The 15,731-nt window shown below is 45.0% G+C and overlaps 1 protein-coding gene across 6 annotated transcripts in view; it reads right to left on the bottom strand.

The window, feature by feature from the left end:
• Positions 1-461: 461 nt before the first annotated feature.
• The window catches only part of XYLB (xylulokinase), a 42,206-nt gene continuing 26,936 nt past the window's right edge, over positions 462-15,731 (bottom strand). For 3 of the 6 annotated variants that reach the window (XM_055557477.1, XM_055557478.1, XM_055557482.1), the window contains 4 exons: positions 13,081-13,139; positions 10,804-10,891; positions 8,172-8,266; positions 462-3,750 (listed from right to left, as the gene is read on the bottom strand). In XM_055557477.1, the coding sequence (XP_055413452.1) occupies positions 3,673-3,750; positions 8,172-8,266; positions 10,804-10,891; positions 13,081-13,139 (320 nt within the window). In that variant the 3' untranslated portion in view covers positions 462-3,672. Of the gene's footprint in view, positions 3,751-8,171; positions 8,267-8,434; positions 9,153-10,803; positions 12,977-13,080; positions 13,140-15,731 lie in introns of those variants that run through there. The other 3 variants (XM_055557479.1, XM_055557481.1, XR_008706029.1) reach the window with 2 other exon arrangements.

The raw sequence follows: 15,731 nt of genomic DNA, 5'->3' as shown, positions 1-15,731 counted from the left end.
GGAGAAAAATCAGTCATTAGAAACAGACAGAAATGGCACAGATGATGTTACTATCAGTCAAGGAATTTTTAAAAAGCTATTATAAACATGCTGAAAAACATTTGGAAAAAGGAACATCATGAAGAGAGAATGGAACACTTCAGAAATGGACTTTCGGGAGATAAAAGAAATACAGTGTCAGGGGACATATGTATACCTATGGCTGATTCATGTTGATGTTTGGCAGAAACCAACACAATTCTGTAAAGCATTTATCCTTCAATTAAAAAAACAAACAAACAAACAAAAAAGAAACATTGTCTTTTTTAATTGGGTAGAATTGACATTTTTTTCCTGTATTTTTAATTCATTTAACTGTTTTATTTTTATCAGTGTTACAGTATTATAAAGCTATACGTCACCTATCACTGTTTTAATTATATCCTATAGATTTCATTATCAATCTTTTTTCTCTCCATTAATTTTTCTTTTTAACACATTTCTATAAGTTTTATATGTATTTTACACCCAGGTCCTGAACATTTTTATTTTTTATTTTTGCCCCACTGTGCAACTTGCAAGATCTCATTTCCCCTACCAGGGATGGAACAGAAAGAGTGAAAGTGCCCAAGTCCTAACCACTGGACCATCAGGAAATTCCCTCAATCACTTTTTTGAACACTCTGAAATTTTGCTTTATGTTTTCCCTTTGCCCCGGAGTACTTTGACTTGTACATTTTGCCTTTGCAACAGAGCTCTTTGAGGTTATAAATATATATAATTTATTTTTTTTAATTTATCTATTTATTTACTTATTTGGCTACACCAGGTCTTGGTGGGATTTAGTTCCCTGACAAGGGATCAAACCCAGGCCTTCTGAATTGGGAGAACAGTCTTAGCCACTGGACCACCAGAGAATTCCCATGACAGCTCTTTATACTGTCCTCTTCTTTTTTTTTTTTTAATTTAGTTACTTCTACCTTGTCAAAACATGTACCATTTGATACTCTTCTCCCACCCCAATCCCCACTTTCACTTTGGTCTTAGGTCTAAAACGATTCAGTGCTCACTAGCAACCCTTTTGCTGAAGTTTCCCCAATGATCTCCTAATTGGATGAAGCTTGATTTAGTAGAATACTGAGGAGTTATGTGTACAATATTTCCTGAGCTCTTGCATGATTAAAACTTTTTAAAAAACATCCCTGATACTTAAAGGGCAGTTTAGCTAGACACAAAAGACTCCGTTCATATTTTTTCTCTGAGTTTCTTGAACATGTTGCTCCACTGCTACCTCGCTTTTTGATGCCAACCTGATCTTTCTGGAGACTTTTCTGGCCTTTTGGCCTATAGAAAATCCCCCTCACCTTCAAAGGATAATAGTTTGCTAGGAAGTATCTCAGCTGATCATTCTGAGTCAATTTTCCAAGTAACTAGACAGGTCTATTCAAGATACAAATTCAGATCTTCTGTTTCCAGGACTTCCTCTTTGGATAGTTTTAAATATTAACTCTGTTTCATTGTTTTATCTTTTGGCTTCAAGACTCCAATTTTGCCTGTGTTAATTTTTCCTTGCCTATCTTCTCTGTCTGTCATTTTCCTTCTGGGCCTTTCCAGCTCTTCACGTTGTTTTTGCTGTCTTAGGTTTTTTCATTCTTATCTTCTATATGATTTATAGTACTTGCAGTCATTCCTATTTTCATTTAGATATGTTGTAATTTAGTCTTCATCATCTAGGGTGATTTTATCTTTCTGTTCAAATTCTTCCACAAGCTTGGGCTATTCTCTTTTCACGTTATCTGTTATTCACATTTTTATTCTGAGTTTCTAGATTTCTGATCTGTGGTATTCTTTCATAGCCACAATTGTTTCTTATTTTCTGAAGTTCATGTTAGAGGGTTGTTATAATTTACCTTCTGTTGCTTTTTACGTGAAGTATTTCATTAGCTTTAAAAGTTATGATTCTCACTTTTCTTCTCATATTTGTATAATCAGCTCCTTTTTCTGTTTATGTTGATATCCCTGTAATAATGGGCAACTCTATGGGAGCAGGGGCAAAATGAGTGGATTGAGCGACTTTCTCTGTTTTTTGGTAGGAGACTCCTTGTTTGTTGGTTCGTAATGGAATTTCTTTAATAAGTAATGTCCAAGTGGTGGTGAGGTGGGGGGAGAGTTCTTCTGAATCTTTGAATCTTTGACCTGCTGTTGATGGGCTGTGATCTTCAGCTTCTTGCTTCCTTTTTTTGCCTTCATCCATCAAGCTTAGAAGGGTATCACTCCCTTTCAAGATGACTTCATCTTTTTCAGATGTGGTATCTCTTATCCTACTTAAACCTCTAAACTCCTTCCCTTGACTTCCCACTAGTCTCTGCTCTGATCCTCTAAGGTCTCAAACCTGTTGCAGCATTTGTGTCCTCTGGATGAGACCATGAGTAATTTGGTTTAACCCAAGTCCAACTTAGGTGCAGGCCTGTAGCAAAAGAAAAATCTGGAGGATTTTGCAGGAGGCAGGTCACAGAGGACTTTCTACAGAGGCAATTTCAGCAAGGAATAAAAGGGTCTAAAGTAAAACAGGGAGGGATGGCGAGAAAGGAACTACTCTTAAGGGATTACTGAAGGAATAACCAAAGTTACTCGGTGACTGATCTGAGGTGGGAAAGCAGATATCTGAGTTCTGAGTTTGGGTTCCTGAATGAATGAATGGATAGACGGTGGTACCAATTTACTGGAACACGAACTCTGGACGAGGAGGTTTGGAGAAGGGCGTGGGAAGATAAGTTGCGTCTGAAGTACCCCTGTAAAAATGCTGACCAACTCCAAAGAGAGTTCTGGCTGGAAACACAGAGCTGGGTATAACTAGTATTTAAGGAGCAGTTGAAGTCCAAGGCTAGATGAAATCATCCAACAAGAGGGGACAGAATCGGAGGGAAGGAGGAATGAGAACAGAGATTTGGGGCCGAGCAATAATTAAAGGGTACACAGGGCAGAAGGCTCAGTAAAGAAGAATGAATGAATGATAAATAAGGAAAGCGGGTGGAGAAGAAAATGGTAACCCACTCCAGCATTCCTGCCTGGGAAATCCCATGGACAGAGGAGCCAGGTGGCTACAGTCCATGGCATCCAGAGTTGAACATGACTGAGCACACATGCACACAATGAAAGCAGGAGAAAAGCTGGAGGGAATGGCTATCAGAAAGAAGATAAAAAGAAGAAGAATCACTGCAATGGATTAAGACATACAAAGTATGTTAAATGTATCATACTAAAAACCTAATTGCTTTCAGAGGATGCTTGGGGATCAACTTATCATCCTGAAAACTGGTGAATAAAGAGGAAAGAATCTATTTATTTTGCTTTGTCTTTCCCAATCTGCTGATTTAGGTCCTGAAAGGGGAAAAGTCACAATTTTTCTTGGATATATCCCAAGCTCAGTGTTATCTTGCCTCCTGGGATAAAGACAGGAAAGGAAAGATGCTTTCCTGCCCTGGGCACAATGGCACGAGGACACAAGCAGCCCATCTGGGTTCAGGAGGATGTGCTAAGATGGGCTTTAAGGTGGTCCTGGGCAGGGCTGGAGCACCGCAAGGAATCAGGTGGGGAAGCGGGGAGGGCAGAGCTGCCCAGAATAGGGAAGAGGATCCCAGCTTTCCAAGGCCACATCTCCAAGTGGGGTCAGGGGGCCTGGGCCTGCAGAATTCACTCCGGAGGCCCCCGGGTCTGGCTCAGGATTCTCTGCTCAAGCATGGCATACCGCTGGAGGAGGGCCTCATAGACCTGGAGAGGTGGAAAGAGCAGTTTAGGATGGGGAAGAGAAGGTGCCACTTACATCTCTTTGCAAATTACAGTTTAAAAACTTTTCCATCCCGCTCACTTGCAATTTAATTTTTTTGCTGGGCAGACAAAAGAGAAGTGTCAATTCACGAAAGATGAAACGGTAGTAGTTCCCCAACCTGTAGTTTAAGATCTTTAAAAAATGGGAACTTGAGACAAGAAACCAATTTTTGTTCTTAAATCTACAAAACATTAAAAAATTCTGATGAAAGTGCCTGGAAATGACTGTCTCTTTGCACAGTTGGTAGAAGTTGGCGGTGCAACACTTTTGGAAATCACCTCAACTTTATTTACATTTGGATAAAGGGGCTCGAAAAATGCCCATAGCTTTCGACCTGGTTATTCTACTCCGCAAAGCTCCCCTAAGGAAATAATCCTAGATGTAGGGTGCTAGGTACACCAATGGTCTTCTCAGACACCACTAAACATTCAGACTCATAAGACTACTATGGGTTACACCCTGACCCTCAACAGAATATACTGGAGAAACATGAGTGCTGGCACAGTGGCTGAAGGGGCCCATGAACAGTTTGTACAGGTGTCCAGGAAAGGGTCTCTTTGCCTCCCTGCCTTCTTCCCTCCCAAGCCTCCAGGTCACAGCTTAGATGCAAGGAGATGAAATCTACATCTTACAGGTGCAGTAGCCTCATTTCCCACAGAAGTATCTCTCCCAACACCTCCGTGGGCAAGAGATGTGCCTGTAAGAGGTCACAGCACTCAGGCAGCCCTAAGTCTGACTTACCCTTAGGTATCTGTGTTTTCCCACTTATGATGCAATTTCCTCATTCAAGGCCATACGGCCATAAGCAATGTTGCCTAGTAACACTGTTGACATTCCATTTTTATTAAGTCTCAAAGGAAACAGAGCTGGAACATTAACCAAAGGTCAAATTCTCATGCAGAATAGGGAGAGGTGTTGTTAATCCTTTACCCACATAGGGTTAATTATAATAATCAAAAAAACTGGAAGCAACTGTTCTTAAGACATGGAAAATGCTTGAGAAATGTGGTTCATCAGCCAGTCAGAATATTATGTAGCCACTAAAAATAACATGTAGGCACATTTTTCAGAATATAAATACTTGGTTGTACTGTAGAATTTTAAAAGTGGGATACATCTGAAAGAATGCTTTAACACACAATCAGGCAAACTGTGCTTTGGGGGACTATCTCTTGATGAAAATGAGGCATAAAATGGAAAGTGAAGAGACCTTGCAATATAGAATGTAGAGATTTGTAAAATTAAAATCTGTCAATAGAGTAATAGTTGCAGATATTCAAACAATAAAGACTGTGGCTAAAGGAGCTAAAAGAAAAAAAAAGAAAATGGACTACAAAATTATGTATATAGTGTGCTGTATAATAAAACAAAACCCAAACCAAAAAACCAACAAGGGAAAAGGGGCCAGAAAGAAACACAAGCCCACATTCCTCCTCCTCATTCCTTTTGTTTAAAGCTCTTTTTACCTGTAGCTTGCACAAGTGTAAGCCTTGCAGTTCAGGTCAGTGAGTGTTACAGATAAGACATCACAGACCAGCAACACTGGAGATCAGGGATCCATATTTCCATGGGACTCACATATACCACCAGGAGGTCATGCCAATCTTAATTTGGCTTAACTGGCCCCTAAGCCAAGGACTTTAGCAACTGATTATGCAATAGGGCCTCTGCCCATGAACTCCTTGGGGAAGTAAGGAGGCCTTTGATCTCCTCTCCAAGGAGGAAATTGGAACATTCAGCTGAGCCTACAGGGAAAATACTGTTCCTGTCCTGAGTTTCCACTTGAGCACACAGGTGCGCCATAGAAGGCAAACAGAGGATGCTGCCCAGCTCTCAAGGTTGTTTACAATCCAGTCCTCAAAGAAGTCCCTTGTGCCAACAAATCACAGGCTGTCACTGCTTGCCACCTAGTGCTGAGAAGGATTCTGAGGTTGCACTTGGGTTTAATGCTAAAGAGTTCCATGAGCTTTTAGCGACCGGTCATAAGCAAGCCAGGGAGAGTGGCAGGACACACACTGAGTATTCGCCACCTGTCAGGAGGCAGTCGCAGCCGTTTGTTACCCTAAAGCTTTCCCCAGCTACCTTCTTCCTTGCTGGCCTCCTTCTAGAGAGGATAAAAGAGCAGCCAGACTCTACCCCAGGCTGACCGTATAACCACGTGGTTATCCGTTGGGGGAGTTGAGGGGAACAGAGTAGTATGTTTCTCCCTGATAAGCAAGAGTGTGTGAGGAGACCCTCTCTGCCCAAAGGCATGCTCTGATTCCTGCCTGTGAATACAGCTGTGGGCGTCAGGATGTTAGAAGCAGCTGCAAACATCCTTGGTCATGTGGCGTATACCTAGCACAGCACTATCCGATACGGTAGCCACAAGCTACATGCGGTCCTGAGCGCTCAAAATGTTGCTAGCAGAAAATATATACCAGATTTCAAAGCTCATCCCCACTCCCCACACACACACAGTAAAATATCACACGAGCAACTTTTCTTATCAATTACACGTTGAAATGGCAGTATTTTGGACATTTTGAATTAAATACATTAAAGTTAGTCACTTTTTTTTTTTAATGAGACTACCAGAGAATTTAAATGACATACGTGGCTCTCATGATGTTCCCTTTGTCCACTGATGACCTGGAGAACGTCAAAGAACCTGACCCAGAGCCCTGACACTGCTGAACCACTGAACCAATACTAGCAACACCACCCGACCTCCTGTTGTATAATAAACCCATGCTAGGCAAGGATTCTTTTTAAGCCTCACAACAACTAGGTTAAAAGCAGGCTGGACAGATGTCCCCAGTTCCCAGATGAAGAAACACAAGTTTGCAGATGAGGAGGAGGCAGGTAAAGGTCATGTGAAGGTCACATGGAGAGGGAGAGGCATGATAAGAATCAGAACTCAAAGGCCCTTTATCTCAAGGCAGGCTCTTTCGACTGCACTGAGCTGCCTTTTAAACAGGACACACAACAGAAAGTAACGGAAGCCTGGGCAGACCCCTGTGGGCGGGTTATCTAGTCACCTGGAAAGCAGGAGCTTCTGCTCCCAAGACAGGCGGGGAGACAGTTCTCCAGGGTGTCTCTACACATCTTGTGGCAGCTTTTGTTCCTGACTATCTCTTCAAGGTGTCTGAATAGCAAACAGCTTTGGAAGACGGAGAGAGGGGAAACTGGTGTGCTGATCAGGATCAGAAAGATAATGACTCCTTTGAGGGCCAAGGCTGGACCGGTTTGTTGGCAGCTCGTTTATGATGCTGGGGGATTCCTAAGCTTGGGGTCCCCTCAGCTGGGTCACAGACACAGTGAGAGCACACTATCCACGTGGGTCCACTCCACTCCGCCCCACGGCTCTTCAAGGCCAAGGAACACCGATACAAACATGGAGCCTACACTGCCCACGGTACTGAGAGTAATAAAGCCCTCTGTTTGGGTCGCCCCTGCTCCTGGGCTCCAAGAACCTTCTGCAAACTGGAAAGGTGGTGCAAACTGTCCAGACTGCCCCTCACTACAACTGCATAACACTCGAAAGAGTCATCCCAGCTTCAGAACTTCTGTAGGATTGGCCGAGGGCTCCACTGAGATGGCACTGCAGCAGCTCCTCTCCTACCTCGGCCCAGCCCTGCCTCTTTGCCCTTTCACAGATGCAGATTCCAAGAGCGCCCCCTCATAAATCTCCTACATGGAAAGTGTTGGTTGCTCAGTCGTGTCCGACTCTTTGAGACCCCATCTGTAGCCCGCCCGGCTCCTCTGTTCATGGAATTCTCCAGGCAAGAATACTGGAGTGGGTAGCCATTCCCTTCTCCAGGGGATCTTCCCAACCCACGGATCGAACCCAGGTCTCCTGCATTGCAGGCAGATTGTTTACTGTCTGAGCCACCAGGGAAGCCCATAAATCTCCTGCATCCTCATCAACAACTCAGGGTCTGCTTTCCAGGGTAGCAACTTGTAGCAAGTGGGGTCCGTGTTCCCCGACTGAGGAACCACACAGTTGTCTTGGATCCAGACTTGATCTGAGCAGTAGAAACCCAGCATGTCTTATGCTTAAGTGACAGAATCTTTCAGCAGCTGCTGTAACCCTGTGAATTAGAAGCAAGCACCCACTCCAAGGCATCAGAGCAAGGAAGATGTGCCCAGTGAGCCATCTGATCCCTGGGGCTGCAAGATTAGAGGTATCTTTGAATCTCAGAGACAACCTGCTTCCTTTGCTCTATTTTTTTGACAATTAAAAAAAAAAAGTAGATTTCCTCTTCAGTTGAGCACATCAACTGTAATGTAGGTGACAAAGAAAATACTTACCTTTTGGAAATAAGAACCTAGTGGGTTTTTCACAATGCAAGTGCCATGATACATTTGGATGGTCTCTTACCTGAGACGCTCCTGGGGTTGGGGTTGCAACTAATCTGGGATTTGGGGCTAACTTCACAATCTCTGCGAAGGGCACGTCTGTTCCAGCTGCAAGGCCTAGAAGGGACAGCTTATTTTGCATCAGTGCATATTGCAAACGAAGGCGTTACCCGGAAATAGCATTTTATCTCTGGAGTGAGAATATGTTCTAAAACTGGATTATGGTGATAGTTGTACAACTTAATAAAGTGTTTTGTTTTGTTTTTTTCCTTTATATTGGCTGTGCTGAGTCTTTGTTGCAGCACACGGGCGTCTCTTGTTGCAGAGTGCAGGCTCAGTTGCTCCGAGGCCTGCGGGATTTTAGTCTATCAGGGATCAAATCCGTGTCCCCTGCATTGGACGGTGGATTCTTAACCACTGGACCACCAGGGAAGTCCCACTACTTAGTAAAGTTACTAAAAAACACTGAATGGTATAGTCAAGCATGGGTGATTTTTTATATATTATATAAATTGTACCTCCATAAAACCATCTTAAAAAGGGGGAGAAAGAGAGGAAAAGTTTCACAAGCAGCCCTCCTTCTCAGCAGGGCCCAGTTTGTCTGAAGTGCATGTTAGGAGGCAGCTAACCTCTGACCTCTGACAGAGGGGAGGGTCTGCCTGCCTCCCCTCCCTCACGAGGCTCCACTCTCCCCATCGCTCACTGCATTGCAGTCACCCCAGCTTCGCTCAATTCCTTCTTCCCAGAGCCTTTTCACTGGACGGAATGTTCCCTCCTCTCTTTTCAAAGAAGCGGCCTCTAAGAATATCCCTGCCACCCCTCAGCACCTTCCGCTTTCCTCAGGGCGTGTCACACAGCTGCCACAGATTCAAGGTCTCTCCCTTCCTGAGACGGAAGCTCTGAGAGGCCAGGACTTGGTCTCCACTGGGGCCCTGGTGTCTAGCACTCTGCCTGCATCCAGGAGGCACTCAGTAAACGCTCACCAAGCAAAGGAGAGATGGGCCTGGAAAGAGGGAAGGCGGCCGTAGGTGGGCAAGGAACAATGAGGAATTTCCAAGCAAATTAAGGAGCAGTATCAGACTGAAGAGAAACTCAAGACCACCAAGAGGGAAGGAGGGCCCACTAAAGATGCGAGGCCTTCTCGCGGAAAGCTGGAATATCCCAGTCCAGAGCTGTGTGGATGAGGGGCCAGGGGATGGTGGGGTGGCCCCCAGAGACTTCTCCAAAGACTCTGGTCCCCCTCCACTCACAGCCTGGCTTTGTGTGACTGGCTTTTGTCCCTAGACATAGCTGGAGAGAATGGATGTGGACATAAAGCGGAAGCTGGTATTCTAGGACTTAGCTCAGGTTTTCATTTTAGATGGCAGCATAGGGCAGGATCCGTAGGTAATCTCTGGCAACTAAACAGGCACGGAAGGGAATTCCCTGGCTGTCCACTGGTTAGCACTCAGCACTCTCATTGCCAGGGCCCGGTTCAATCCCTGGTCAGGGAACTAAGGTCCCACAAGCCAAGCAGTGCAGGAAAGAAAAAAAAAAGGTGGTACAGAAAAATAAGAAAGAAAAACAGTGCAGAATAGCAGTGGAGGCCCCAAAGAGCAGTTCCTTTCCTGTTTTGGCAGAAGGAGTATGAAGTGAACCCCTCTGAAGGCTGGAACCTTATGGAATGGAGTTTTCAAAGTTCTGAGAAAAACATTTTAGAGTCCTTTGTCCAGCCAAGGAAGCATTCTTTGGGAGGGTGGACATGTAAGCCCTCAGAAAAGTATCACCTACTGAATTTTTTTCTTAAAAATGTATTCAGGCTGTATATTCTAACAAAACTAGCATAGAAACGAAGAAGGAAAAAGAAACTGAAGGGAGTCACCAAAAAAAAAAGAAAAGTCAAAGATAAGTGTAGATTAAAAGTCAACAGGATGTAAAGTTTGATTAAAAACAAGAGTCTAGAAATAAATTGCCCAATGATCTTTATACAGAGGTGGCACCATGTGGGATGAGGCAGACAGGGGAGAGGGAAGGGAATGAAAGAGTAAGAGTTTATTAAGAGAAGGCTACGCTCCCTGATTAATTCTCAATGTTCAAAGAAAAAAATACAAGGTTAAATAGGTGTGTTAAGAAGTTAAGGATAAATGTGCGAAGAATGGAACCGCCAGAGGGAAAGGACACAGCCCTTGACGTACATGGATGGGCAACCTAAGCAGGCAGAGGATACGGCAAATGAACCACATGGGTGAAACAACCCTGTGGGCCTTTGCTGCTCCCCTAGTTTCTGCAATGCCTCCGTCAGAGCCAAGCGCCCCTCATGGAGCTGTCCAGGGTCCTGGACTTCTTGGCTCTGAAGCATTCACCTTTGTGTCCATTTCCTGCTCTCGTTGAAAAGACAGCTCTGGACGTTATCCACCCCTCCTACCTACCCGCTGTCCAGACTCAGCCCGAATGCCCTCAACCAATGTCTAAGCAGGCTTCATTTAGTTAGGACTGTGCCTCTCTTTTCCAGTTTAAGTAAAGAATAAAGCCACAGAGGGTTTGGGAGGGGAGAAAAGTGAAACCTGCCATGTTCCTAAACACTGGGAACACCCCAATCTCCCCTTTCCACTGTCCTCAGCCCAGCCAGTGCCCCAACCGCTTCCAGAGGTGTCTGCCCCCATCCATCTACCTACCGTGGAAAGCTCGGTAAGCAGAGCCCACACAGGCTGAGTTGGCGGTGTCTATGATGTACACGGGGGCACCAAACACATCTGCAAGCACCTGGAAAGGACAGAGGTTCTTACTGTGGTGAGTCGTTCCTCAGAGGGAATGTGGACATAGACTTGAATTTTCCAGGCTCTCTTTTCTCATGTCTTCTGATACCTTTGATTCCACCTCTACTGCCTTAAAGGAAGTACATTTGACCATGCCACCCTGCTGATCCTAGGGTCAGGGTGACCTGGGAGAAGTCCCCATTGGAGGGCCACAGATCTCCAGGTTGTCCCTGCACTGTTTAACCATTTTATCAAAGACAAGGAGGAAGTTTTAGACTGAATGCTTAGCAAACAGCCAAGGTGGAGACGGCTTGGGCTCTGACTATTACTAACAAGCTCAGACAAACCCAAACTAACAGGAGCAGGTCTTACAGGGATAAACATAAAGCTTTCCATGTAGGTCCCCCAAATAAATTATATTAGTTTAGAATAGAGGGCCTGTACTAAGAGGACCTCATGTGGAAAAGACTCGAGGTTCTTAGTTGATGAGAGATACTGGGGATGTGCTTCCCTAGTGGCTCAGCAGTAAAAAAAAGGAAAAAAATCCGCCTGCAATGAGGGAGACGTGGGTTTGATCCCTGGGTCAGGAAGATCTCCTGGAGAAGGAAATGGCAACCCACTCCAATATTCTTGCCATAGGAAATTCAATGGACAGAAGAGCCTGGCAGCCTACAGTCCATGGGGTCACAAAAGGGTCGGACACAACTTGGCAACTAAATAACAGAATTGTTGATGTCCCATCCAGATCCACTTACTGGGCTGGGGTGCATCCTCAGCCACATGTTCTGAGTATTGGCTAATGGTTCATGACTGCCTCTCAAAAGAACTGCTCTTGGTACTGCACATGCTCAAAAATGCAGAGAGTGAGACTAAACAGAATTTAGATGCAGATTCTCTGGTCATTGAACACATCCAGATGAACAAAGGCCCCAGGATGGGACGCAGGACTTACAGATCTCACGGTCAGATCAACCGGTACATGAGCTCTCCTTGCCACACTGAGACAATCCTTACTGAAAAAGAACAGATTGCTCCTAAACCAGAAGAGGAGGTTGCACAAAAGAAAAAGAGATTCCAGAAGAAATGGAAGAAACAAAATCTTATGGCCCTGGAATAAATGCCGCAAAAAATAAATGCAAGTAAAAGTGGAAAAAAAAAAAAAAAAAAAGAATTGCTCTTGGAGCTCCCCTGGCAGTCCAGTGGTTAAGAGTCTGTGCCTTGCAATGCAGGGAGTGCAGGTATAATCCCTGGTCAGGGAACAAGGATCCCACATGCCGCAGGGCACAGTCAAAAAATAAATAAAATTTTTGAAAATTGCTCTTGGCTGAACAGAGGCTCCCTCTCACAGGAGGTTATTCTCACCTCTTCCCATGGTAGCTAGTTGCCCTCTTACTCCAAGGTGGAGCCAAGTCTGCAGCATAGTTCAGGTACCTCATCTCCACCTGGCATGGAGCTGAAGCTGACTCTAGCCAGAACCACATCCTTGCTTATCCTTCTTCCCCTGCCCTGCCTGCTTCCCTTACTCCCTTCTCCTGGGAGCACTCTCCCAACAAATCACTTCTAGAAGAGTTCCCATTTCAGGCTCTGCTTCTAGAGAACCTTACCTAAGGCAAGTATGTTACACGGCAACAGTTGATACACTTCCTCAAATAGCTAAGGCAGCCTCAGGCTGTATCTAAAACTGCTCAGTGTCCCAGTAAGACACTGACAGCCCCACGATGTGACGGCCTGGTTGTCAGGTGTTTGCAGGTTGATTCCACTTTGGGTCATATATTTCTAACACAATGAAGGACCAGAAAGACAGTGACAAAGTCTGGCGACTGTTTAACAAGAGGAACGGCTGGGAGAATCAGAGACGTTTAAATTGGAAGGGGGAAACCTTGAGGAAGACAAGAACACTGGCCTTAAGATGTCAGAAGATCTGCTGTGAAAGACAGGCACTTTCTGTGTGACTCCAGAGGCCGATGCTGGGATCAGAGAGTGGAGCTGGACAGGGCAATGGATTTCACTGAGTGTAAGACTGAACCTGTTCTCCATGTGAGCCGTAAAGAGCTGGCTTCCTGGGAGAGAATGAGCTGTAAGCTCCCCATTTCTGCAGAAGTGGGAACAGAGGCAGTGTTAACTGCTGAGTCTCTTGCTCTTAGAAGTATTAGACATGGAAGAGGCCCCAGTGCAGAGCTTGCTACCAGCACTTACCTGTAGGATGTCTCTGTTGTGAGATGCTCCTCCAGTGGCCAAAATCTTTGTCTTGGGCACTGCAAGGAAAAACAAAAAAACAAAACAAAAAAATGGCCGTGACAATTCCCCCAAGGCAGAAAGGGCAGTTGTTCAGAGTTCTTCTGCCACAAAAGGCTAGCGTCAGGTCAATGCCTCTTGCTTGTCACACAGGGCTTGGGGGGAGATCTGAGGCTGGCTCTGTCCACATGGACTTAAGAGGCCACTGCCTCACCCACCTCTTGGGGATGCAACTCAAGAGGGCACACAGGACGGTTCTAAGGTCCTGGCAATGTTGTGCTTCTTTTTTTTTTTTTTATGTCATTTGTTTCAGAGTCCAAGGACAGAGGTTTTTTGGGTTTTTTTTAACTTTTCAAAAGTATTTATTTATTTACGTTTGGCTGTGCTAGGTCTTTGTTGCTGCGCGGGCTTTTCTCTAGTTGCGGTGCGAGGGCTTCTCGTTGCGGTGGCTTCACTTGTGTGGAGCGTGGGCTTACAGGCTTCAGTAGTTGCGGTGCACGGGCTCAGTAGCTGACCAGGAATCGAACCCATGTTTCCTGCATTGCCAGGTGAATTCTCTACCACTGAGCCACCAGGGAAGCCTGTGTTGTACTTCCTAACCAGAGTGCTCAATGAACAGGTGTTTGATTTTTTACTCTGTTTTTACAGTTAGCTGTATGAAGCATATATTCTGCTGCATGCAAGATATCTTCCACAATGAAAAATAATAAACTGCCATCTAGTAAAAGACATATAGTTCCACTTCAGGTTACAGTGGAGATGGTCAAGAAAGAACATCCCTTGTACTGTAACAATGAGAGACCACTGAACCAAAAAAAAAAAAAAAAAAAAAAAAAAAAAATATATATATATATATATATATATATTTAATGCTAACAAAAAGTGGTAAACGCAGGGAATTCTCCAGTGGACCAGTGGTCAGGACTTGGGACTTTTACTGGTAAGGGCCTGGGTTCAATCCCTGGTCAGGAACTAAGATCCCACAAGCCATGTGGCATGCCCCACTCTCCCACAAATAAGTTGTAAATGGAAACAAGTGTAAATAAATTCTGAAATGAGATGAGCCCTTAAATGCTGACTTGCCATACCTGTAGTACAAGATAGGTGGCGTAGTGACCCTCTAGAGGCATATAAACAACCAGAAGAGAGAACCCGCCAGGCATTAGGTGGTGTTGGTATGAAAAAGGGGTCTCAAAGGCAGAGCTAGTCCTCCGCATCCCCTCGCCTCCCCCACAGGCCGTCTAAGTGGTGATGTGGAAGCTGGGGCAGGGCGGGAAAACAGAGGGAGCGCTCTGTAATCTCATAGTGCTTACATCCCTATACTCCTGTGTCACAGGACTCTTTTACAATAAAAAGGCATTTATTTATTATGCAGGTATTTGAAAACAAATGTTATAAGCCCCTCTCAGCCTCCCCCATCTTCACCCTCGGCCACGAAGAGAGTGCCTGGGCTGGGAAGAGGGGAAGGGATGACAGCCAGCTAAGAAAACAATTCAGGATGCACGGATAGATGTTCCCGTGTGATTCCATGTTGGAAAATCAAACCATACTCCATTCACGACTGCAAGAGGAGTCAGCTGGGCGCGATGTGAAGCACCACGAAGGCTCTGACAGAGTTTGGGTTTGTATGTACCCTTTGTAGGTAAAATGGGAACAGGACTCTGGCTTTATAAAAATAAGCTCATAAAGGGGACTGAAAGAAAGTGCTCCCAGACTGCAAGTGGTTAGGGAGAGGAGATGGGATTATAGGTGGTTTCTTCTCCTTTGTTTTCAAAACTTGCTATTAAAAGGCTGCTTTTTAAAAAAAAGTTTTTGGCTGCACCACACAAGATGTGGGGTCCTAGCTCCCCAACCAAGTTTCAAACTCGTGCCCTCTACACTGGAAGCACAGTCTGAACCACTGGACCGCCAGGGAAGTCCCTAAGTCTTTGTTGCTCTTATAAGTCAACCTAAACATAATGAAACATACGTGGAAACGTAAGCTGAAAAGGAACCATGGCATTGGCCCCACCCAGCTGGGCGCATATGTCTCCTGGTGTCTAAATATCAAGACAGGGATCATTCCTTAATCCCAGGAAGCAGATGTAACCCAGTGGTTAAGAATCTAGAGTCTAGAACCAGACTGGCTTGGTTCAGAAGGTCTGCCAGCCTAGAACAAGTGACACAACACCTTGAGCCTTGGTTTCCTACTTTGGGAAGCAGGAGTGATATCCACCCCAGAGATATTGCTGTTAATAAAGATAAAGTGCTTAGGAACCGGGCTGGGCACACAGTAGACACTCGGCACATACTGACACCTGCTATCATCATGATCACCAGTGTTACTTCAGACGTCTTTTTATTCTTCTTAGACATTATTAAAATGAGATTATGACTGTTCAATGAAGAAATGAGAGGGACCTCCCTAGCAGTCCAGTGGTTAGGACCCAGCACTTTCACTGCCAGGACCTGGGTTCAATTCCTGGTCTGGGAACTAAGATCCTGCAAGCTGCTCAGCCGGGAATATGATGCCTGCAGTCCGTGCAGCCTTGTGCCCTTTTAGGTTCAAGCGTGTCCATTCATGTGATCTTGTTTTGAGAGGAGCTCAGCAGAGCTGGAAGGACAGGTTTGAT

Source organism: Bubalus kerabau, chromosome 20, assembly GCF_029407905.1.
Source record: "Bubalus kerabau isolate K-KA32 ecotype Philippines breed swamp buffalo chromosome 20, PCC_UOA_SB_1v2, whole genome shotgun sequence".
Taxonomy (NCBI): domain Eukaryota; kingdom Metazoa; phylum Chordata; class Mammalia; order Artiodactyla; family Bovidae; genus Bubalus; species Bubalus kerabau.
This window is presented reverse-complemented; position numbering and strand designations above follow the sequence as displayed.